Source organism: Xiphophorus maculatus, chromosome 3, assembly GCF_002775205.1.
Source record: "Xiphophorus maculatus strain JP 163 A chromosome 3, X_maculatus-5.0-male, whole genome shotgun sequence".
In the NCBI taxonomy this organism is placed as follows: Eukaryota; Metazoa; Chordata; class Actinopteri; order Cyprinodontiformes; family Poeciliidae; genus Xiphophorus; species Xiphophorus maculatus.
In genome coordinates, this window is record NC_036445.1 from 1,939,805 (window position 1) to 1,966,278 (window position 26,474).

Consider the following 26,474-nt stretch of genomic DNA (forward strand, 5'->3'; position numbering starts at 1 on the left):
TTAGTTATTTATCCATCCGTGCTACTGTAGGAAAATCTGACAAGGTAGCACAGATTGTCAGAACAACGACTCATGTCCTTTCACTTGTATGCGGTGTGATCGATGATAAATTCTTGTTGAACTTCTGTCTTTTTCTTTTTTTGTTGTTTTATTTCTCCCTCTCAAAATAGCCGAGGATTCTTCTGCCAATCTGCTGGACGACTTGTTTCGCAACACTAAAGCGGTTCCCTGCATTTACTGGCTGCCCCTCACAAAGGAGCAGGTGAGAGACGCACTACAGCTTTTACACTGATTTTAAATGTTTTTTTGTTTTTTTTTTTGTTGCGTTACGAACACAAACTTCAGCGTATTTTGTTTGAAATTTAATTAACATAATAGTAAAGTTTAAGCAGAAAGATTTTTTTAAATAATTTTCCATTACAAACTAGGGCTGTTGTAATCAAGTAATCTATTGATTATTCTTATGATTAATCGAGTAATCGGATAAAAAAAATAGATAAAATAAAATATTGGTAAATCTGGTATAACACCGGTGTTACTATTGGATATCAATATCAGTCCAATTTTTCATGTTTGAGCATCTCTAACCAGTGTTGTAGTACTCCGGTGTTGGTCTCAAGACCATTTTCCCCCCCTAACAGTTACTTTTTTGTAGTTTAAAAAATTAACCTGTAACAGTAACGGCTCACTTTTCTCAGTGTAGAGGCTTCACTGCAAAAACACAAAATCTTACCAAGTATTTCTCATCTAGTTTCAGTGCAAATATCTTAGTACTTGAAATAAGACAAAACTAACTTACAAGTAACTTTTCAGCAAAACATAGGAGCTTGTTTAAAGTCAATAATTCCATAATATTGATGAAAAAGTGCTAGTTCCAATAGCAGATTTTTTTCACTTATAAAATGGGAAAATGTCTCGTTTTAAATTTTAAAACGAGACATATCTTAAATGTGTGAGTGTGTGTGTGCATGGTTGTTGGTCCTGTCTGTCTCTGTGTTTCCCTGCAACAGACTAGCGACTTGTTCAGGGTGACCCTCCTCTCGCCCAAAACGTTCGCTGGAGAGAGACACCAGCACCTCCCAACCCCACTAGGGACAAGGGTGTTAGAAAATGGATGGATGGATATTCTAAATGTCTTGTTTTAAAACCTTAAAAAAAGTCTTAAGACAACACTTTTTTAAAGTCTTGTTTATAAAAACATGTTTAAAAAGACTTTTAAAACATTTTAAAACAAGACACTTTTACCATTTTATAAGTGAAATAATCTGCCGTTAGAACTAACACTTTGTCATCAATATTAAGGGATTATTTACTTAAAACAAGCTCCTATGTTTTGCTGAAAAGTTACTTGTAAGTAAGTTCTGTTTTATTGCAAATGTACTAAGATATTTGTACTGAAACTAGATGATAAATACTTTGTAAGATTTTGTGTTTTGCCGTGTTGAACAACCTCACATCCAGCTAGTTTGTGTTTCTGAGACACAGCTGTTCAAAAATTGACAGTTCAAATATTTACAAGGTTTTTCATTTCTGCTATCAGAAACGAACAGTTTCTGTGTATTTTCCATAAATATACAGAGAACTGTTCTGATGGTTGGCTCTTCTGATGGTTGGCTTCAGGATGGGGTTTACTGTCACAGTTTCAGCAGCAAACTTACTCTTCTGCCCTGCTCTGCAGGTCTGAGACAGTGTGTGGGCCTGCATGTGTGGCTTATTAACTCTAAATAAAAAACAAGTCAGTATCATGTCCTTTGTGTAGGTGTGTGTTTGTACAGCTGAGCTTAACACAAAGCATCAGCAACTGACAGCGGTGCTGACCAGCACAGGTGTTCCTCATTCCCCCTAATTGGCCCTGTAACAGCATACTGCCCACAGGAGAAGAAACCCAGACATATGTGTGTGTTTTAACTGTATTTTAAACACACACACACACACACACACACACACACACACACACACACACACACACACACACACACACACACACACCCAAACGCACACCCCCCACACACCTGCACACACACCCCCATTCAAGACAAGAAGGTCACTTTGAGCTTTGTTTGTACTTCTATAAAGGCATAATTCAACTTTGCTAGCTTGAAGATAATTGCAGGCTGCAATTTCTTTCATAATGAGTTACCAGATTTTTTTATTGACATTTATCCGTAATATGTTATTGATTATGTTTGCTTTTATTAAATATGTGTTTGTGGCCTGTGGATCAATACCTTTATTGTTGATTACTGAGTTTTGGAAGTGACTGCTGGGCCAGGCGTAGCTGACAATCAGATAAACGTTTTATCTTGTTATTGAGCTTTTTATATTTTGTGATCAATCTGAATTTTCTTTGGTCATTTAAAAACAAAACTTTAACTACATCATTCATCTGCAAAGACAAGTCCCACAAAATAATATTTTCATCTCTTTAAATTTCATAAACATAGCACAGTTCAGAATTAAAAAATCTTTATACTTCCGTTTTAAAACTTACATCAGCTAAATATTCTGCATTCATGAACGAACTACATGCAATGTATAAAAAATATATTTGTTAATACGTTCAGGGAAATTCCTTTGAAAAAATATCTGAACTAAGATTTTCTTCACATATTTTGCAGAGGTGAACTCTGGATTGACCACTGCTGATGCCCTTGAAACCAAGATTTGTGTTTTTCTTTGACTCATTGATGCTCCTGCTGTATTTCTGAGCCTCCAGATGACCTCACTGTCACCTGGAGGAACAGCACCTGCGCTTTGTTTTCAGGTTTGTCGTGTCTGTCTGCTTCGCACCAACGTCTCAAAACATGTGAAAAATAAAATCCCAGCTAAACCGTCAAGATATTCTGTGTTACTTTATTTGTTTGGCAGAAAATTAAGTGACATGCAAGTGTTTGGTGGTAATAAGTGCTATTATTTTCAGTTGTGAAGTGGAAGAATCTGAAAAGTGTGGCATGCATTTGTTTTCAGCAGTGTTGTGCAAGTAGCTTTTTTGCTACTTGTCTTTACCAGCTCTAAAGATATCTCAGTTGCCAGTTCTTCGCAGAATATCTGAAGCTGAGTCAGATTAGAGGAATTTCATCTGTAAAAGTTCCATTTCCAAGTCTTTGATTTAGATTTGGACTTTGATTGGACTTTCTTAACTCATAAAAAAGCTCTGATCTAAAACACTGATTGTATGTTTAGAGTTGTTTTCCTGATAAAAAGTAAACTTCTACTTTAAAGATTTTTTCTTTCCCATGCTGTCAAATATCTAAAGAACATCTGACTCACTCAAAGGCACGGGGAAGAAAAACACTTTAACGGGTAAAGATTTGAGGTTGTAGGTCATCCACGAACATGCCATAACTTGTTATGATTGTTTTCCCTGGGACCAATCAGTGGTTACAAATATGCTTAAATGCCACAAAGATGCAGAGAAATGCTCTCTTGCCACACCCCACCACCGCGCAATATGGTCTGTAAGTTAAATTTAAAAACACCTTGGGTGTTTAAGGTGCTACTGACAGGGAGAATGGTTGACTGCAGAAGCTGTAACTATAGCAACAGAGGATTCTTCCCAGTAACATAACATTTATAAATGAGGGAAAGTGTGAGGAGTTTTTGAGTTTTGGTGTTAAAGTGTTCAAACTGTGTATGTCTGTTGATGCTGTGGAATATAAGCAACTATGATTTGTAGATTTAATTGTCACTTTTAGGTCTGATTCAGGAGATGTGGACATGACGCTGCAGCACAAGTAACAAACTTAAATACACAAAGTCCTTTATGGATTTGAATGTGAAAACATCTTTTAAAAAAATAATAATAATAAAAGGTGCTTCTCTGCTTTTATTTTTATTTTATGATACTGAATTAATTGTGAGCAAAACGGATAAAAAAATTATATTTGCTTTGCCAGAATTTACACCTAATTCAGATGCCGTGGCTAAACAAGAAGGTATACAGATATTTTTTTCTTTTTTTAGTATGTATTAAAAAAAATTATAGATTTATTCTTAATTTTCAGGGATGTTCAAAGCTATAAATTTAACTTGAAATAATTTTAGAGTAGAACTGAGAGCCTGACAATCAGAAAATTGGTTTGTGATTGAATTTATTTATTTATGACTACTATTACTAATAATAATAATAATAATAATAATATACTGTGCTAATGTAATTTTAAGAGCATTTAATTTTAAAGCGGTTTGATATTAAACAGTTTGTTGGTTTTCAGCCATTTTTGAGTGCAGTCAGTCCCCAAAAATGTAGATTATAATTGACTATGTTATATTTATAGCATCAACATAAGTAATTCTAATTTTTCTATTATGTATTTTTAACAATTGTGTGTGCTTTTTTAAAATAAAAGTGTCAGATACACTGGGAGAAAACAATTCAGATACAAAATAATAACACTCAAAAATGCAATTTTGAAAATTAATATAGAAACATACGGAACATTGTTGAAATGTCAAGTCAGTTAAGTTTTAGGATGAAATGAAGTGCTATTACAGGCCTAGCCTTGATTTGCAGTCTAATTCAAATATGGCTGATAGCAAATTAGTTTGGGTCCAAACTTAACCTTTTATAACATTTGAATTATTCACTGACAACCTTTAAGATCACGTAGTAATAGAAGCGTGAGGAACCACTGGTCAATATCACTAACAATATATTGATACAGCCTGTGTTAATCATATAATCACTAGATGACGCTGTTCTTTCCAACCTGATGTCACGATCCAGACTGACGGCGCTTATTGTCCCGCCCACTTTGTCTCGCTACCCAATCACAGATTACGTAGAACTGTTGTCGTACGTGTGTGTTGACACTGTAGCAAAGCAACCGGGAGAGAAGCTAACTGCTAGAAACCAACGTAACAAGGTACTTTTTAAGACACAAAAGCTATTCTGCTTTAGAAATCCACGCAGACGTTAGCATCACTCTTGCATTTTAATGCCTACCATGCAGTGTTGAAATTTGATCACTAGAAATGCTGGAAACAGCGCGAGGCCTAGCGACAACCGTTACCTTGCACTCCCTTGTCTGTTAGCATTCTGGCTAGCATGACAGTTGAGCTTAAAGACAAACTTACTCATTTGTTTGTGAGAAATGCCGGTTTAAAGCCCCCAGTTAGACGATGTAATATATGTCCTATTGTTTTTTGCTTTTTGTAATAGTGTGGTGCTGATGTCTGAAGTAATACGCCTTATAGTTGCTTTTTCCGGTGATTTTAGCTTTGCAGCTAACAGGTAAATATAAGGAAATAGAGTTTTGTGGTGTGAGCCTGTCTGTAAATTCCCATTATTTGTATCAGTATTTTACTCACAGATATATTTGAAGACGCTCTGGTATTGCTTTAGGTGTTAATTTTTATCTGACTGATTTTTTTTTCTTTCCTAAAATCATAATTTGATCTCTAGGTGGAAAACTATTCGGATTATGTGTTAGTAATAAGTGCGTTAGGAAGGTGAATATTATTAGTGTGCACTAAGAAGTGTTGTAGTGGATTATATGTTCCATTACAAAATATGCCGCTAATTTATTGATTTAATTATCTTGTACTAGAATTTGTAAGAGTTTTATTTAGCATTTTATAAGTTTTAGAAGGATTTTCCATTTGGATAAATAATAATTCATAGCAATATGTGGCTGAATAGGATGCATTTGAAAGCAAATGTATATATATATTTTTTATCTTGCCATCTGTTAAAATTTGCCGTTTCCAGTTTTAGGACTACAGTACTATGATTGATAAAGTTATTTCTATTAGTTGAACACCCAAGTAATCCTTCAGTCAACTGTTTACTGCTTATTCTTGTAGGATCTTGGCAGGTAGAGGGATTTTTTTAATCACTTTTTTCAAAGTGGTAGTTGTGCATAAATCTCCTTTTGTTAGTTTGAATGTCCTACTCTAAGCTTTTTTTTAGTTTTGTAGAACTGGTGTGTCAGGTTTGTATTCTGCCTCACTCTCATACACTTTTGTTTTAAATATTTTACAGCCTTAGTGACCTCTATTGATCAGGAATCTAGCAGAAACAAGGGTAAGGAGAGAAAAGGAAGACATGCAATTAATTGAATCTGGAACATCTGCATTGAGGATTTTATCCTATGCATTTTGTGCGCCTTTTAATCTCTGTTTAGAGATCGGCTATCTAATTGAAATCAAAGCTAAATGTAAGTCACCACAGTACATTGTTGTTTGACTCATTCTTAAAATTTGAGGCTTTTAAGCTTCCCCCTTTTCTAAAATGCAAAATACTTAAATATACAAAAACTGCCTCCAAATAAGTTGGTTTTATCCCAAAGTGTTTTTGAAAACTTGCTGATTTTTCTGTTTCCTTTGGAGTAATGGACTCCAAAAAGTCCATTACTTTTTGGTAATGGTCTCTGAGTGGCTTTTCAGGTCGTACAAGTATAGGGAACATTTCACTTCAGCCATGTTATTCACAAAGTCTTTGGTTTTATTCTGGAATTGAGACACAATTGAAACGTGTTCATGATAGGGACACCAAACCTTTCTTTTTCTGGAACAGTGAGACAGCTGGACACTTCCACTGTGTTTATTTGCTTAAAATTGTTTGACTAGATGAATGTAGCATCTTCAGGCGTCTGGAAATCATACCCAAGGATGAACCAGACTTGTGGAAGTCTGCAATTATCTTTCTGATATGTTCCCTTTATTAGATTGTTTTTTTTTTTCTTTTAATGTCGTTCAAGGAATCAGTGTATTTGAGGCGATCCTTTAAATACATTCACATGTTTGCCACCATTTAAATTAAATATAGGGAATCAGAAGCTTGCAAAAGCCATAATGTGTAAAAATTCATCTTTTCTCTGTAAAACCATATTGAGTTATAAACCAGCTTAGTTCAATAAAAAAATATTTCATTAATCCAAATGGGAAATTGTTATTATTGACAAACACAAACTGCTATAATTTATTTATGCTTCCTAGGTGGTGTATGAATCTTTATCTGTAGGTCGGTCTATTCAGTAATCTTTATATTTATCTTTAACGTTTGTTGCTTTTTGAGCAAGATTATGCAAAGGACTATGCTATGGATTTAAGTGTTTCTTACTTTTCTGTTGGCTTTTCTTAGAAGAAATTAGCCTCTTATTTTATGGAAAAATGTACTTTGGGGTGAGGGGCTCATATCTACAGGCTGACAGAAATCTCCCGTTTCACTTATGAATTTTTTTTTGGGATGACATTAATTAGAACAAATAAAGGGAACACAAATCTACTTTTTGTTCTGTTTTTGTTTCTGTGAGAAAAACACGAACAGCAGGTTATAATTGGATGGATAGAAACAGCTGTTAAATTTCCAACATTGTGTTTTTAATGGATTTCTCCATTGCAGTGGACTGGTGTCGACTCCAGTTAAGCTCCCCTCCGTCTGCGGAGCCTGTCTCCTCTGAATCAGATACTCCCCACATAGCAGCACTATTTTAACTCTAGTTAATGGTAATAATGCTATGATTATTATTAGTGCGTCCTTCATTAACATCCACCTTCTTTTGTCGTCAGTCTCTCATCAGCCTTTTACTTTTTGCTTTGATATGATTATTGTCCTGTTCTGCTGGTTGTTGACCCGTTTCAGCTCCACAATGGAGACATCTGATGTTTGCTCTGAATAAAAAATACTACCACCTTATAAGATCATAAAATAAATTTAATCGGTGCTCACACTTGTTTTTTTTAAAGCCTCAGAATGTGTTTATATGGATCTGATGATCTTCAGAGTTCATTAGTTTTCAAAGGATTACAGGAGAGAGAGATTAACTGCTTCTTATAATAGTTGAGTCTTTTGAAAAGTTTACTAATAAGTATCATGGCTGCAGGATTGTAGGAAAACATGAATATTATGACATTTTGGATTTACACAAATTTTCCTCTGTAGTGTTTTTCTTTTTCATCAGCAACGTCCTCATCACTCCACATGAGCTTTCTGATTCCCTCACAAAAAAATCTGTATTAATTATAGCTATAAAGGAGAGTGAAAGAAAAGTCTTTCTTAGTGGTTGAATACATTATGGGGAAAGAGAGTTTTAATGCACATGGCACCCAAAATACTATAGCCTTTGAAATGCTGCATCAAAGCAGTCCATTGTAATTGTAATATTACACACATTGATGATGCGATGTGGCTTTTATATTTATTTGAATGTTTTATCAAAGAACTTTCCTTGTTCTGCAGATTTATCGTTCTGTCTTTCGGTAATACCCTTCGGGTTTCGCCTCTTTCATAAATGCATTTGCCTTTGAAATATACCTAGAATATCAAAAAGCGCCTGTTTCTGGGAGAACCCGACAGGTTAATTTTCTTGGTTGCAACATATGTGTAATCATCTGCTCAGTCTGGCCCTCTTTGATGGCGATCCAGAGGGACAACATGTGAAAGATGTGCATGTTTGCATAAAAATGAGCCAGATTTACAATCAGATTTATCATCATCTTTTCTCCTCATGAAGCCCGAGCTGAACAGGAAGCCGAGGAGACGAGTTTCTCTCCGTCTCTCCTTTGCCTTAATTTTAGTAAGTCCCCTGCGGTAATGAAGCCAGTCTGATGCAACTGCATTGATTTCATCAGACATCTGTAATAGTTAGTTTTCATGTGTTTTAGTATCGGAGATCTTAAGCTGGCCAATCAAAGCTAATGCGACATTTCCTCACTTAGCAATCAAATGGAAGGTAGAGAGAGTAGACCTGCACCCATTTGTTATTATATTGTATTATTTTTTTGTATCGGGGATAAATTAAAACATAAAAATCAAACAAGAGGTTACATCTGGGGGAATGTTTTTCTGCTTAATTTCTCATTTGAAGTTGTTTGCTTGAAGCCCAGTTAGATTTATTTCACTACTTGAGTAATTATTCTGCTGTAGCCTTCAGTCCTAAGTGCTCTTGTGGCTTTTTTTTTTTTTTTTGCAGGGAATAAGTTGATGAATATACATGCTCTACTTCACATTCATTACACATGTTGCCCTCAGTGGTGCTGCCACTCTTCTGCTACTTTTGTGGTACTTCAGGTAGTCAGACTGTCAAGTGCTTTGGTCAGGAGTCACAGGCCGTTAGATATTAAAGAAGAGGGATTATTGCTTCTCTGTGTCGATGTCATTTTAACAAGCAAAGAGCGTCTGAGCCTCTTTAAAATTAGATAACGCTGCATGCAGAGGATGTAAAGACTTGAGTCTTTGGCCTGTTTTTCTTGTCCTCATTTGCAAACCAGTAAGGACCTGGCTGGCTCAGGAAAATATTCAGCTTAAATTTTATATTGTGATAACGATATCTTGCATTTAATCTGTATTTCTCGCACTTTTAAAAAAATGTTTTAACTAATATTATAATGGTAAAAATGTCATGTATTCACCTTAACACACTCCAGTCTTCAGAGGTGGGCAGAGTACCCAAAAATTGTACTCAGAGTAAGAGCAGCACTACTTGAACACATTTTTACTCAAGTAAAAGTGAAAAGTAGCCATCCAAGAAATAATTACTCGAGTAAGAGTAAAAAAGTATTTGGTAAAATATTTATTCAAGTACTGAGTAACTGATCAAATTACCAATCATTTAATATTTAAAAATTACATAATCAGACAGAAAAAAATATAAAGTTAAGTGAAAATGTTTGTTTTTTAGGGACACAAATGACAATAATTTATACAAGTAATAAAATCAGGGAAAAGAAAATTATTCCAAATCAGTTTTTTTCAATAAAAACCTTATAAAACTTTAACAAAAACTGCAGATGAGTGTCTTTGTTTGGTGAATTTTTAGTTGGGACATGTTTGTTTGTTTGTTTAAACATGTGAGTAGAAAATCCAGAAATTTTACTCAAACAAGAATAAAAATACTTAATGAAATTACTCAAGTGAAATTAACAGTAGAGTGTAGCAAAATGTTACAAAAATTTACTCAAGTAAATGTAATAGAGTAAATGTAACTTGTTACTACCAAACTCTGCGAGTCTTACAGATGGTCAGTGACACAATCTGTTGTCTGATAATCAGCAACTTTCAGGGGAAAAGACTTGTTACAAAAAGTCAAGTGATTATTTATTTTGCGTTTAAGCATTTAATTTGAGCAGGAAGGGCATTCACCTCAACACAAACTAATTTGTTCAGCATAATGAATATTTATTATTCCTAATGGCTCAATGAGTCATTGTTAAATTTGTGTCTTGTTCTCAGACCAGTCAGAGGTGTGTGTGTGTGTGTGTGTGTGTGCGTGTGTGTGTGTGTGTGTGTGTGTGTGTGTGTGTGTGTGTGTGTGTGTGTGTGTGTGTGTGTGTGTGTGTGTGTGTGTGTGTGTGTGTGTGTGAGAGAGAGAGAGAGACTTTTCAAAGCATTAAGTTTGTTATATTTTAGTTTACTTTGTTCCTGCTATTTAATTTGTAAAGTTAACGATGTTTCAGGTTTCCCACTGAGACCTGCGTCTTCTGTTTTGTCAATGTCTTTGTGTTTTCTTAACTTATAGTTGTGTTTAGTGATTTGTTGAGGTGCTTTGCACTTCAGGGCCACCGTAGTTTGGAGTAGGTATGGCCATTTATCGTATCGTTTGTCATTTATCATGATAAGAATTGGATATATTGTTGTCAAAATAAATTAAAATTAATGATATTTTAAAAATACCTGTACCTCTGTATTATTGGGTTATTTTCACATTTTTCTTCACTGTTTGATCAATATGTATTCATACATTTTAAAATTATGACTAAATAATTATGACTAAATGCAAATCAAGCTCCTTGATGTGATTGGTGTCCTAAAGAAGTGAATTACCAATTCAAATGTTTTCCAAGCGCAGCATTTAGGTTTGTAGGGCTATGATTAGCTAAAATAGTACTAATAAATAGTTCTTATAGTCAGTTTTATTATTATCACAGTAATACAATAAAATGTTATAATATTGCAACATCTTTAGTTGGGGCTTAATTTGGGGTTAGAATGGTTTTCCTTAAATTTCTTATGTATTTAAAACTAGTTCCTCTGTAAAATAACCTGCAGAACATTTTATATTTTATTTATTTTAGTCGTTAGTTTTTGGTAAAACACATTGAAATAGTCTCAACAGAAATGGGTATTATTGAGTGAAAGCTAATTAGTGCATATTTTCTTTTTTTTTTCAAACATCTTCTGTACCAGCTCCTTGTTTTGTGTTTTTTTTTCTCCCGTATTGTCTGACCTGCTATTTGTGTCTCATATTACTTATTTCCCTGTCTGCAGATGGAGGTGGAGCAGCTTCTGTCTCTGTCAGGCTCGGCGCTGGCCCAGGCTGTCAGCTCTCTGCTGGAGACTCCTGGCCTCTACGTTTTCTCTGACATCCTGGAGCTGCCTAATGTCAGAGAGGTAAACACGTCGACTTTTATATGACAAAAAGAATAAATAATACTATTTTTATGTCATAGTTTGACTAAAACCAAGTTTTAGTTCCATTCAAATATCAGAATAAGTATCAAATGTGACTGAAAGTCAAAATATTTGTGCACACATTCATTTCTTTTAACCGAAACCAGCCTCTGTATTTCCAGCATGCTGCTCCGTTTTCTGCTGATTTGACCAAAATATAAACGAAGAAATAAAATCTGTAACAGCATCATGTGAACATCAGTTTTACACAAAGATGTAAATAAATTCACACTGCTCATATGTCTATAAAAAATCAGAAATGTACTCCTTTATAAAGATGTACTGGGTTTTAAAATGTTGCTTATCATAACTGGATATCAATAACATATTAATTATTGCTGCATTTTTTTCAGTCACTCTAAGATGTTCAATCTGACCAACCAGAGAATATTCTGATGAATCGGTTGTTGCAATTTTAGCTCAACGTTTTTATCAAAAACGCTCTGAAACATCTCTGTTGCGCCGTGTATTTATTAAGAATAATTCACCTTGACCTTTCTCACAGTTTTATCATATCAGGTCCGCAAACTTCTAAGTATTTCATTAGGATTTTATGTGACAGACTAACAAATATCCACCTTTTCTCTGTTGTACTGCAATTTTTATACTGTTGTTAATTAGCACAAGTATTTTTATGTTTTTAATTTGACTTCTGATGGCAATTTTTTTATTATTTAGGGGTATTATGCTAAAGCGGGTTGAATGTAAATGCACACCACACTATTCAGTATTTCATTTGTGAACATTGAAAATGAAAATTGTCTACTTTTTTCCTTCGTCTTCACAATTACACTCTACTTTGTGTTAATCTGTCACATAAAAGCTCCCTAAAATACACTGTGCTTATAGTTCATTGTGTATGAATCCTGTTGCAAATGTTTCATTCTTTTATTAGTTTTGCTACACAGTAAAGTCGTAGAGGATGAAAACAGATGAATGAATGGATAAAATGCCAGTTTTAATATTTGCAAAAGATTTGGGGCACTTTTACGAGCTGAGCAATGAATTTCTGTTTGTCTAAATGACCGTAATGTGGTTTCATGCTGGTAAAATGAAAGACAAGCGTCACTGCAGAAAATTGAAGACCGTATTGTGGAAATTAAATGTCTGTGGATTCAGATGTAAAATGTGCAGCTCGATGTTTATTGCATACAGTCAAATAAAACAAATACTGTACCTACAGAGATGTTATGATTGAGACGGATGAAACAAAAGGGGAAATTTTGTGACGGTTCAGTCTAAATAAATATTGTAGAAAAGTGTGTTATATGTTGACCACTGTGTCCTTTAGCGTATTACTTCAGAGATATTTTATAACAATCTCCGTTCTAATCTCTGTTGTCATAATTGCAAAAACTATTTTATTTTTAGATTTTTACCTGCTAAATAACAATGAACTCAGCTCACAATAGTTTAATGAAATAAGCAAAGCAATCAGATTTCTGTAGACAATTACTGTAGAGTTTGAACAGAAAAACAAACAAAAAACATTTTCAGCTTGATTATATTTTTCTAGGTTTGTTTTTGTGTCTTTTCAGCAATAATAACTTTATATTGTTCAATTTTGCTTTATTAAATAGGCGTGAACAAGTCTTAATTGTAGTAATAGACGCATATTACTAATAAATTACATTAAGTTGAAAACAAAGCCTGGATAAATACTTTGTGTTACAATTTTACAGTTTGAGATTTTTATTGCCATCAGTGAAAACTCCAATTTAAGCTATTGTTGAGTTGTGATCAAGGGTCACACAAAATCGTTCAGAGGGCCGCAAATGGCCCTCGGACCACACTTTGGACCACACTGCCATTAGACATTAATAACTGTTTTAAAGTGATGCTCATAACAAAAGAGGAACACTTTAACAGGGTTGATGAAGCACAAAGCTTTGCCTCTGTGAATTGCAGCTTTTATATTAGCAGATAAAATTTGTTTATCTGACTTCCTCCTCATAGATTATCATCCTGTTTCAGTTCCATTTTATCTTTATAACGAGTTGAAAACATGATCTAATTATACGTTTTCCCCTGCATGGAGCTTTCTTCCAGTAAAACAAAGATGTGCTTTCGTTTAGAGGATGTCGTCTTTTGTCTTTTTCTCACAGGCCGAATACCTGATTCATGCATATTCAGCATTCGCCACATCTATGATACGATTATAGGAGTTGAATAAAATTTTTCTTTAGGTGGATTTACATTTTAGGTTCGCCAGGCAAACACCTGGCGAACCTAAAACAAGCAACCGAGAAGCAATCTAGGACACTCCAGGATAGTTTGTGAGAGGAAAAACCAGATTTAATTCAGATTCCTCCTCCCGCCTGGTCAGTGGTTGGGCAACGGTACCGGAACGATTCGGGCAGAGATCTTAAATCTGCTCCGAATCAAAAGCTCGCCGGGGACACATTTTCCCTTCCATAATAATCCAATCCTCTTTGCACTGAACTGAATCTTTTTAAATATGGAAACTATTCATTTTTATGAGTCCTTTTTCACTTGGCCAGACCTGCTCAGTATGCTTAGATAATACTTATCTCAAATGCAGTCGTCCATTGTGTACTGCCTCATAATTTTCTCTTTCATCTTCCCTCTGACCCACAGCTGGAGAATGGCCCTCATGCGCCGGTGTATCAGCTGCTGAACCTCTTTGCCTATGGAACCTACTGCGACTACAAAGGTACTGCAGCGGCAGCACTATGTAAATAAGTAATAGAGTCGCCCTGCAACTCTTTTATGAAGCTCTATTTCTCCTTAGCAAGGCAGACACTTAAACAGGGAGGTTTTGAAATCTTTCAAGTGAAGACCTGGAGGTTGTTTATTAACTGTAAAATAACACTTTCATTTCTTTAGGCGAGTGCTCCTATTATCAGATAATTGTCTGTCACAGCAAGGCTGGTACAAACGAGCTGTCTAATTTAATCTGGTGGGACTTAATTTGTCCTCTGCACAAAGTATTATGAGCAAGAAGTGAGATCTTAATAAATATGTTTAATTGAATGTTGAAAATGATCCAACGGGAAAAACTACACAGCCTACGTACTTTGCTGCCCCCGCCTTCTGGGTCACGCAGTAAGGAAGGAAATTTACTTTCATAAGGCCGTGTGGTGGAGCTGTCAGAGCTGTTGTCTCTAGAGGGTCTGAGTCCTACTCCCAGGGGAGCAAAGTCTGCCGGAGAGACGGTCACTGGAGTCAAATCTGCTGCAGACGCTTTCCCAGCTCTGTTCTTTGACTGCTTAAAAGTTCAACACTTTCCTGATAGTTCCTGGTATTAAGCAGATATATTTCTTGATTGTTTAGGTGTTTTAAAGTGATAATGATCAGCTTGATCAGCCCTGACTGGTCAAAAATAATAAAAAAAAAATCCAATGTTTTTATGATCAGTGATTGAAACATACCTGATTCTTTTCAGCTTGTAGCATCAACACTCTTCAGTGTAGATGTTACACATGGGAGAAGAAATAAAGATAGCCACGTTCAACTTTAGTGAGATGTTTAAGGATGTTTTCACACCTGATAGTCCAGTTGACTCGGTTGACTGGGGATCAAAATAGGATGGTGCTGGAAACCTTTGAAAACTTACCTTGAAAATGCTTGAAGGGTGCTTGAATTTTACTGTGGGGAAACCCTGAGTGCTGGACATGGTTGGTAACATTACTCTGGTCGGCTGTGACTTATAAACAATGCCTAATTGGTACCAAGGTGCTAAGAAAATATCCGTAACACCAATAAAGGTCAACTCCAGTTTAGTATTGGAACAAATTGACACGGAGCTGATGATAAATACACTTTTTAAATATTATTTTTAGAAGGAGATCATAAATGGAAAATGTTCGGCACAACATAAAGTATTTTTTTCTTTCATTAGCCACATTTTTTTTCCTTCTATTTTCAGTGAACATTTTACTTCTATTTTTTTTTACTTCTACTTTCAGTACAACAGCCTTGGACTACCAGTCATTAAACCTGGTTAAGATTTTAGTAGAAAGTTCTAGTCTAATCTCTAGCCTGAGGTCAGGCTCAGACTAAAGATTAGACTAGAAACAAAGAAAAAACATTCGACCAAAAAAGTTAGAAACCAACATCTAAGACTGTTTTTAGGACCTATGATAAATTCTTGTTTACTACTTTGTTTCGTGGAAACATTGCATGTTTAAAGTAGGAGTGCACCGACTGCAGTTTTCTGGTTGATCGCCGATCATCAATCTTTAAAAAGCCTGACCTGCCGATTCCGATTTCAGCCGATACCCGATTGTTTTTGCCTGAAATGTTTATAAACAGCAATAAAGTTACTGATTTGGCAGCAGTCAAGTCACTATTATTAACTGCAAACGTGCAGACATGACCTGTTGGGTCAATTCTCTATAATGAGAGAGCAGTAGAGGACAGTGGCTGATTTTTAGGGGAGTAAGATCAGCTTATATCGCCCAAAAATACGGAAATCGGCACCAATAAATTGGCTAGCCAATAAGTCTGCGCACCCTTTCTCAAAAATGAAAGACTGAAAATGGAATAATTTTGGATTTTTAGCAGGAAAAAATATTTTTCAGTTTTTGTTTTGATGATTTTAGCCAACAGTGCAAATAATTTGTACACCACTGCTTTAATGTGTTGAGTCACTGGCTCATGATCAGCTTACTGGCTCTTTGAGTTAATAAACCGTTGAACAGGTGTACCTAATAAAGTGGCTGGTGAGTGTATTTAACGGTCAAAGCTACTCTTACTCCTGTTAATTTTCCTCCCTGTTTGTCAATCATTCTTTGTTTTCCTCTGCTGCAGAGAGAGCGGCGTCTCTTCCAGAGCTGACTCCAGCTCAGAGAAACAAACTCCGTCATCTGTCCATCATCAGCCTGGCTTCCAACCTCAAGGTTCATTATTTCTCTTCTTTTAGTTTCAACATTGAAGTGCAGATAATAAATGTTCTTCTGCCACTGCATCACTGCAGGCTTTAAATAGTGAGCTCCTACATCAATAATATATCGACATCGCTGCTTTTAAATATGACTTTACTTTTTTATTCTGACTGATAATCAATCCCTGTAAAGTTCATGTGAGGTTGCTTTTGATTGTAAGCCCATGGCTGCGTTTGCATCAGCCAACTTAGCAACAAATACACAAATAAGCATCAAGGTTTCTTTCCAAATCTTGAGGCTCTTCCTTTGGCTTGCTTCTAAATTTTTTATAGAACAAGAAACTATGTTTGAAATCATCTTTCCTTTGGACTTTCCAACTACGCTTCACCTTTTATTTATGCTCTTTTCTTTCTCGGCTCCTGTTGAATAATTGATTCATTATCCTGGTTAACACAGTCTTTTTTTTTTTTTACTCCGTTAGCTCTTTCTCCATTTCCGTTAGCATCACTCCTTCTTCTCCTGCCCTCTGTTTTGTGTCACTGCTTCCCCTGCATGCAGCCTTGAAATCTCCTAATTGCCAATAAAAAAAAAAAGAACAGTGAGATTTTAAACTGCTTTCATCGTCCGACAGCAGCAGCATTCAAGCAAATGAGCATTTAAACCGGAATTTGGTCTCTGAAAACCACTTATGTACCATCAGAGTTGCTGCCAGTTTACATAGAGTTGAGAATATGAAGGTTTAAGCTGCTTTATTTCCCCTCAGTGCCTGCCATATTCGCTGCTGCTGCAGCAGCTCGAGCTGAAGAATGTGCGGGAGCTGGAAGACCTGCTGATCGAGGCCGTCTACTGCGACATCATCCAGGGGAAACTGGACCAGAGGAACCAGCAGGTGGAGGTGGACTGCAGCGTCGGCCGCGATCTCGGCCCCAACGAGCTCCCAAACATAATCAACACACTGCAGGAGTGGTCAGTACCAACCGTATTCATCCTCTGTAGCTGGTTTCCATTGACCATATAATGGCACAAATTGGAATTATGAAAATAAATGGAAACACTCCAATTTTGATCTGAGTTTCCCTCAACAATTTAGGTGTTTTTTACTGTTTACAGTAATATTATAAATAAGAGAGAGAGTGTATTGGCTGCTGCAACACCCAGACTGTCTGTAGCTGGATTTCCATTGACCATATAATTTTTGCATATTGAAATTACGAAAATAAATTTGCTCAATAGAAACAAGCCAATTTTGACAAAAGTACATTTTTCAATAAAAAAGTTTTTGTGTTTGGATGAGGTGGTTTGTTCGGCATTATTTTAGTGTATTTCACAAAATTGGAATGAAAACACTTTTTTCTCATCACGTGTCACATCAACAACGTCATTTCTGTCAACTACTGACAGAAATGACGAAGAGGACGACAGGAAGTGGTAGAAGGACGATGGCGTGGCATTCTTTTTAACGATTTATTCACATCAGAGCTGGACAATAAATTGATAATAATATATATTGCGAAAGACACGTGATCAATATCAATAGTTAATACGTATGATAGAATATTCAATAATTTTACTGAACTCTGATCCAGAACCACACTGCATTCTGGGTAATGTAAGCAAAGGAAGGACTTTGGCGGCTCAAAATCTCCAGGTCAGCTAAGCAAGGTTGGTGAGATCAGCTAACTCACTCGCTCTTTGGTTACCTATCAACAACCTGCTGAGTAACTTGTGGTTGCCTAGCAACAATCTGTTAAGTAACTTGCGCAGCAGCAGTTTAAGGTTCTGCCACTGTTCCCCATGACTGCTTAAGAATAAAAAACCACAAGGTCATAATAACAGTTTGGCAATATCTCAGATATTTGAAACAAAAAGCTATTCAATAACTATTGATGTTGACCGATATGAAATGCTTATATTGTGATACGCCTTACTTCATGTGTGATTTTAATTACGTTTCTGATTTAATGGAAACACCGCAATTGCGAAATTGTTAATTTTTTTTGACAATCAGTCAAGTTTATTTGTACAGCACGTTTCAGCAACACGGCAGTTCAAAGTTCTTTACATCGTGAAAACATAAAAACATCATAAACAAATAATAAAGTCAACAGTTGTGAAAACCAATAACAGACATTACATACGGTTGATAAATACGGTGAAATCATCCAATACACATCAGATATGTTGGTCAGTGTTCCACTTATTATGGTTCAAAAGCAACGCTAAACATCAACACTAGTAGCAAGCATTAGTGGAATATCAACAAAGGCTGCGTTCACACTGCAGCCTGAAGTGACCCAATTCTGATTTTTTTTGTTGTTGGTGTAATGCGACCTGTATCCAATCTTTTCAAGACAGTCTGAACAACACAAGTCGGACTCTTTTCGGATGCGACCCATATCCGATACGTATCTGATTCAAATGCAGCCTAACGTTCAGGTCGCATTCATCCAAACTGAACGTCACTGATACTCAACAAATCTCACTCATCTGCGCCCTGATGCGCACAAGCAGGAAGAAAAGCAACCACCATGACGGACTATATGAGTGTTAAGTTATTGATATGCTGCTCCGGTCAGAAAACAACTTCACATGCTCCACCGTTAGCCTCCATGTTTACTACCGCAAACACCGCGCACTTCTTCTTTTATGGCGGTTGGCTGAACACCGCCATAGAGCATGTCCCGCATGCTCTACTGTGCATGGGGGACACTTTCAGTTCAGACTGCAGAACACATCCAGGTCACATGTGTGGCAGTGTGAACGGCCCCGGCAAAAGAATCCGATTTGAGAAAAAATTGGAATTGGGCCATTTCAGTCTGTAGTGTGAACGCAGCCAAAGTTTTGTTCTCATTGCTAATATAAGCTCGGTTTTCTGACCGGCGTTCCTCCGTCTTTCTGTGGCTCTCAGGTGTACAGGCTGTGAGGCGGTTCTGTGCGGTATCGAGGAGCAGGTCTCGAGGGCGAACCAGTACAGAGAGAACCAGCTAAAGGTTAAAGTCCAAGTGGAAACAGAGGTTTGTCCTTCATTACTTTACCCCGCGGTTCTGTTTTTCTCAGGGAGAATAAATGTCTTTCTTCTTCAACATTTATTTTTCGCCCCTGGCTGTCTTTGTTATTTCAGTTTTCTCGTTGCTGCTTATCTCCATCCCCCCTCCTCCTGTTGGCTTTAATAATCCCAGTTTATACTGGCTGAACGATTCCTCTCTGTTCCACTTCCAGTCTAAGCAACAGAGTGTTTATTTATAATGAAAAACATGAGCTTCTGCTACACATGAGAAAAAAATACAGAGGGATATATGTAATTTTTTCCCCCAGAATATTGCGTTCTCAGCTTTCACATTTATTTTAATGATTTGAAGCCATTTGCATTTTTACTTTCCCGTTGTTCCCTGAGGTCTAACACAAATACAGCAGACAGGTACTGACACACCAGTCTGTTTTCATTTCAAGTCTTTTATTTTAACAGTAAATTCACAGGAGACATACAATGTCTCATAAAAGCAATAATACCAACGAACTGCTTCTCATTTCTTTCAGGTTCCTGCTACAAATTTCAGTGTATGTTATCGGGGTTTATGTTGTGAATGAACATGAATTTCTGCGTATTTGTAACATGAAAAGAAAAGAATGCATAGTTGTTGTTTTGCTTTTGAATAAACTTAAAAGTGTGGTGTGTACTTATACTTTCATAGCCCTGAAAAGATCTGGTACCTTTATTTGCAAAACTGAAGATTTGTGGCTGCATGCAAAACGCTGCGGGGTAGAAAAACTACCTGAAAACATCACTTCTACAGAGAAATGTGGTGGCGGCAGCATCATGCTGTTTGGATGGTTTTCTTCTGGTCAGGGTTGATGTGAAGTTAAAAACAGAGCAGCCAGTGCTACATTAGATGATTTATATCAAAAGTTCTAAATAAAATCTGTGGAACAACTTAAAATTCAATACAATTGCACGCTGTGAATATTTTATTTTAAAAAACATTGGAAAATACAAGTTTTTTTTCTTCCACTTCGCAATGATGTGACACTTTGTGTTTGTCACATTAATTTGAAAAGTATGAATATGACTATGAATAAATCTAAATGGCACTGCATGACTGCATGAATATATTTTAAAAAAAAACATTTAGAGTTTATATAAATGAATCTTTCTACAGTGGATGAGCTCAGTTAGTCTAAAAAGTGCAGCAGTGGGACATATTAAAGGTGTGATTGTGTACACAGTTGACTCAGTTGCAATTATCTCTTACCTGTTAATGACCTGTTATTTACGTAAATATACACATCAGTGTCTGACACAAACACCACCACATATAATCACTAAGTACTTTAGTACAATTAGTCTTAATTCCCTTCTTATTCACTGCTTTTTAAAAATTCTTTTTTGATGAGAGTTTCCATTGCCCATGTAAAACTGAGGAAGTGATCCATCTCACTGCTATATTACGTCTTTGTTTTGCTCACAGAGTAGCATGACCTTTCGACAGGCTGCAAAATATATCTGTTTATGCTCAATAAAAGTGTAAAAGTCAGGTGTTGAGAGCTGTTTCTTATGTAAAATCAACTTTCTTTGAGATTCACATCATGCTATAATGTTATTCCCTGATCAAAAACACACCTGGATTGTTTCCTTGATTCTTTCATGCATGTTTGAGAAATCTTTTAGTTTCCACGGCAACCATTCAGCTGTGCAAAACATTTGGCTGGACTTAGCCCCGCCTTCGAGGCGCAGCTCCTCCTCTGAGCTGCGGTTTCCAAACTTCCAAGCGTCCCTCTCAGCTCCTTCAGACTAGCCACCAGCAGTTAGCAAACACCTGGTGGAACTGCACATCTTATTATACGAGCTAAAGGGTTAATGGAGGAGCCATGCTGTGAGTTTTTAAAGAGACAGAGGCCCAATTTCAAGGTCAATTTTCTTTTCAATTCTAATTCAAAATATTTTCTTGATCCCAAAGAGAAATTAAATAATTCCAAGTCATATTTGATATATATGGAGTTTTTATAACAACTGAAGTTAACGTAGTGTTTTAAAATGATTCTATAACTCTTCCTGATCAGGTGAGTTTTTTTCTCCCTGTGGGAAGCTTAATGCCAGCATGAGAAGAGTAAACATAGTTGTATTTCGCAGTTTTTCACTGCTGTTTACAGACCGAGTTCATCTTGTCAGGCGTGTTTGCCTTTCGGTAAGTTCATGAAATCCCAGGTGTGCCTTTTTGTCTGCACAAACAAAAAATTAATTTTCAGGGTTTGATTCACTTTACTCAAGGTGATGGCAGAAGTTTGTCTCTTTATTGTTTAGCTGAGGGCTGAAAATATGTGATTAATGATCATATATAATAAACTCTGCAGACGGAAACTTGCCGTCACTGTATAAACAGATCCATCCCCATCAGAAAACTAAAAATACTTGGGACTGTTGTTGCTTTTCAGGCTGCTAGTGAGCAGCTTCGTCTGCAGCGGCGATTTGGTGGATGTTGAAGCTGTTTAGGTTTCACAGGTGACAAAAGAGCCTTTATTCCATCCAGCTTCGTTTTAGTCGCCTAATGACTTGACCGTCTTACCAAGTCTTTAACTTTTATGCTGCATTAAACTAATGTCACCAACTAAATCACAGGCACAGAGTTTAAAGCAGTTACTGCCGTCCAGGGACTTCCTCATGATACATTTCTCATATGTTATCCATCCCTAATTTTGTGATTTACTTATATATACAACTAAAGTTTTCAAAGGTAGATAGTTGGATTCTTAATTAAATAATTTACAAATTTAATATGATACAGTTTATGCTCGGGGTGTCCAAAGTGTGGTCCGGGGGCCATTTGCGGCTCTCTGAAGGATTTTGGGCGGCCGCCTGAGCTTTTTAAATACAAAATATTTTCTTTAAAACATATTAGGTACAAAAATAGATTCTCACATTTTTATATATATATATATATATATATATATATATAAAGTTTAATTGAGTAATTAAAACCACAGACATTTATCAAGTCAACCCAAAAAATGTAGAAACTGACTGAACATGCAATCGTGTAAAACCTTTTGTGATCCATTTTCTACAACAATGCAAACATTTTGCTCCTTTTTATAAAGTGTAATTTTTTATTTATTATTGAGCAGATATAATAAAAGAAAACACAAAAAGTTTGTTTTAAAAACGTTCTTTCCCTTTATGACTTCCAGAACATCTGGACACCACTGGTCTGTGCTAAACAAGGTTCTCAGGGGATTCAGAGGATAAACTGGCCCACAGCATCACAAGTCCTCCACCATATTTAACAGTTTTCTTCATGTTTGTCATCTCCTTTAGTGTTTGTTGCTCTAAAACCTCATGTTTCATCTTACTGTCTGTAGGGACAAACTAAAAATGTCTCCTTGTCCAGCCTGGTGGCCAAGCAAAATGGACCTCAAGTCACTGATTACTAATAAGTCATAGAAACTCTGAGTTACAAAATGTAAATATAAATTAGAAATGTCAGTTTTAGATTTATTTCAAATGGTCTCAATGTTTGTCTCACCAGTGGTTTTCTTAAAAAACAAAATTACTTTTTCCTCTACAGCTGTGGTGTCCAAACGTTTTGCCCCAAAACTGGCAAATTTCTATTACTTGTTGGGACAAAATTTATTATTCTGAAAATGCACAAATCAGTCAAATTCTGTGTTAGCTAAACTTTTTATGAAATCTGTATGTAAAAATGGAAAAGACAATTTCCAAATTATTTGGGTCATAGGTTGTTTTCTATTTTATTAGCCTGTCTTGACTTGTGGTCTGGGGCCGAACAAAATCATTTCCAGAGCCACAATTGGCCCCCGGGCCACACTTTGGACACCCTCCCTCCACAGAATAAATTTTCTGCTGATGTAACGGATTCTTGTTTTCTTCTTCCATCAGGTGTCAAACCTACAAAAGACGTTAAAGGCCACCGCTGCGTCTCCGTCCTCAGGCCCCGCCCCCGCCGGAGCAGCGTCCAATCAGGATGCAGATCAGCCAGCCGAGCCTCGGGACCCCGCCTCCTCTCAGGAACCACGACAGCCGGGCAAGAAGGCTTCAAAGGTCAAAGGGTGAGTGCTCTGACGCCAGGTTCCTTGCTTTATTTCGACTGGCAGCCTAATAATTAAAACATCTGAGTTTTTATAGATTTAAAGTGCATCTTTTCTCCCAAAGCTTCACAAATTGAATATGAGCAGAGTGTTGATGTTTTACTCAGAACAAACTCAGTTCTGTCTTTTCAATCAAGTCTCGTTCTTTTTATTGTTGCAGTTCAGAAAACTGGAACAAAAAGCAGCATGTGGTGTTTTTTTTTATTTCATTAAATATCTCTTTATTGAGATTTATCCATGCGTTCTTTTGTTTTGACTCTAATACGTCTCTTCTTTTGTCAGGCATAAAGCACAGAACAACAACGAAGATCAAACCAAGCACTAAATTAAAGCGATCAGTTTAGGAAAAACAAATCCCCAAAAGAATCCACTTCTATTTTTTTTTTAAAAAACAGTAAAAATAGAGCTGGTGATTGAAGTGTGTGTGCATGAACTACTTTTGTTATCAGATACTCACCAGTGTTTCTGCAGTTCCAGTATAACCCCGTTCCCCTGCTCTGCCTCCATCCAGCCGTATTACCGACGGCTAATTTCACATCTGTCCCGAATTGTAAAATGTCACTGGATACACAAAGAGCCGTTTCTCCCTCTGGTGATCAGCCGCTGTTTATGTTTGCCTGCTGAACAGAAAGCCGGCTGCTAACATTTGGGCGAAACACAAGAGCCCTCCCTGTAATTTCCATCTTCGGAGTTTCATTCAATCGGAGAGCCACTCTGCGTTTTCACATCCAAATTAATGATAGCTTAACCTCAATCCTCCAATTTAAATAACTTTTAAACCTTCTTTTTTTGAAGTAAATCCATATTTCAGTGGTTATAATTAAACATTTTACTAGCCAGATTTCATATTAATCCTCTCAGATCCACTCCAGTTAAGGCTGCAGTGTGTAACTTTTATTAAAATATGTTTTTACATTTTAGTTAAAACCATCTTGTGACGGTTTATGAGACAAATAATCTGTGAAAAGATCAATTTCCAACCTCTTCCCTGAGCTACTACTGCTGTCTGAATAAACGCACCTCTCCAGACAAAAAAACCCAACCAATCAGAGCCAGAAGGCGAGTCTTAAAGCTGCCAATCAACCCTCAGTATGCGCTGCTAAATGTGCTGATGATCCACAAACAACTCACCGTCATGTTAAACTGTTTATCTACAGTTATTGGTGGCTAAACTAACTAAACTGAGCATTTACAACAGGCTATGCTACCTGCAGCGCCAGGTGAGATTATGATTGACAGCGCTAAGGCCCGCCTCCTTGCTCTGATTGATTGTTTCTAGTTCCCACTGGGAGAACACAGATGAGCTCAGGTTTTTCACAGATTACCTGTCTCATATTGTCACAACATGGTGGCATTTTCAACAAATAAATAAAAAAGTATTTTTTATAAAAGTGACACGCTGCAGCTTTAAAGCAGATTGAATATTGATGGGGAATATTTTAGCATCTTTGCATCCAGGTTGCATCAGTTCTGCTGCTTTCCTCCCCCTTAAAAGCAGAATTATATAAATAATCCTGAAACTAAGCATCAACTCGGTGAGTTTTGTTTTAATTGGCTGTGTCCCAAACAGGCTGCGTGGGAGCGGAAAGATCTGGTCCAAGTCCAACTGAGGCGGAGGGATTGGGATGGGAGGACGGCCGCACTGATGGACACTCGCTAATTTACGGCTCGTTGGCACGTTGACGGACGGACGGACACATACCTAAAAACGATACGAGCCATTCTTCCTGGAGAGCAGCCACACACCTTCGCTGGAAATTCTTGTCAACAAACAAAACGCCTGCGGGGCGAACGAAGCAGGGGTGTGGTCCGCTTCTGCACAGACTCTCGGTGTAAATAAACGCACTTGTAACACACGAGGACAGAACCGTCTGCAGTAGGAATCAGTTGCCTTTGACCGGAAACAGGATCCGTGTGTTTAAAGGTGTTCGTTCATCTGTGTCGTCTGGTTCAGATTAATTTTCAGCTGATTTGTTTTTTTTTCTTTCTCTCTGCTGGGTTGAAAACTTGTATAAGAATCAGAATATAAGTTGTCGGGAAATAAAAAAGCTCACTATTCATCTCGGCTGGCTTATTAATGTCACTTCTTTTATTAAATGTGCCTCTCTGGAGGCCCAGCTACTAAATGTTAACTCGCAGAAGGGGGGCTCCCCGTTAAGAGGTCAAGTCGTTAATTAGGGCGTGTCCCCAACGGGATTAATGCGTTATAGAGCCGAGGCTTCCCCTGTGCACCAACAGCGCCTGCAGACACCAGTACGGCAAGCCCATTCGGATTTTATAGCAGTATGTTTGGCCCACAGCCTCCGTTTCTGTCTCTGAGTTGCTGCCACTCTTGTTTGTACCTCCATCACGATCAGATTGCCTCCATCACGCCGCCGCCGCGTCCGTCTCTCCTCTCCTCTTCGTCCTCCCTTCATCCTGCGTGACGTTAATGACGGCAAATGGCTGACCAGCGGTGACAAGAAACCAGACGGGGAAATTATCCTGTTCCATTTAACCCGCCATCTTCCTAAATTCCCCCTTCCCTCCGTCATCCTGCCTCACCTCTATAAATAGACGTGTTAATTTCAGTCGGTGTGTCGGGCTTCATATTTTTTTTTTTTTTTCACGACAGTGGAGCTGTGACTTTTAGCAGCTGTGCACCTCTAGAGGTGTCTGAGTGGGAGAGGATGCTGGAGAATCGGGTTTGACCTGCACCTCCACGCTCATCCTGGTCACACATTGAAGCTGAATTTCTTCACACCGCGACAAAAAAATCTCAAAATATTTCATCAGAATTTTATGATAGGAGTTATGAAGCGACTGAATTATTTTTAGATGTAAAAATCAAAAAGGTGTGACGTTTTTCGCCCTCCGCTGATCAACACTAAAGTTTTTATCTAAAGACAAAATCTTTGATTCCTTGAGCTCAGTGAACATCAGTTTTCAAGTCTTACCACAGATTCTTAGTGGGATTAAAGTTTGGACTTTAACTAGGTCACTCTAACACATAGACATGCTTTGATCTAACAGACTTTCCTGCAGGAAGATTAATCTCTCTCTGTGTCTGAGTTTTTTGGTAATTGGATGTTCCCACCAGAAACCAGTCAGGGGGGAAAAGTAGTTTGATTTAAAAAAGAGAGAAAAAAAAAACA

General features: G+C 37.0%; 1 protein-coding gene across 1 annotated transcript; it reads left to right on the forward strand.

The window, feature by feature from the left end:
• Positions 1 to 4,762: 4,762 nt before the first annotated feature.
• Positions 4,763 to 25,400, forward strand: cops7a (COP9 signalosome subunit 7A). Its single transcript, XM_005798746.3, has 8 exons — positions 4,763 to 4,865; positions 11,210 to 11,332; positions 13,991 to 14,066; positions 16,166 to 16,254; positions 17,003 to 17,205; positions 19,148 to 19,253; positions 23,132 to 23,301; positions 24,911 to 25,400. The coding sequence occupies exons 2-8, from the start codon at positions 11,210 to 11,212 to the stop codon at positions 24,948 to 24,950; spliced, it is 807 nt and encodes a 268-aa protein (XP_005798803.1). The 5' UTR covers positions 4,763 to 4,865; the 3' UTR covers positions 24,951 to 25,400.
• The last annotated feature ends 1,074 nt before the right edge of the window (positions 25,401 to 26,474 follow it).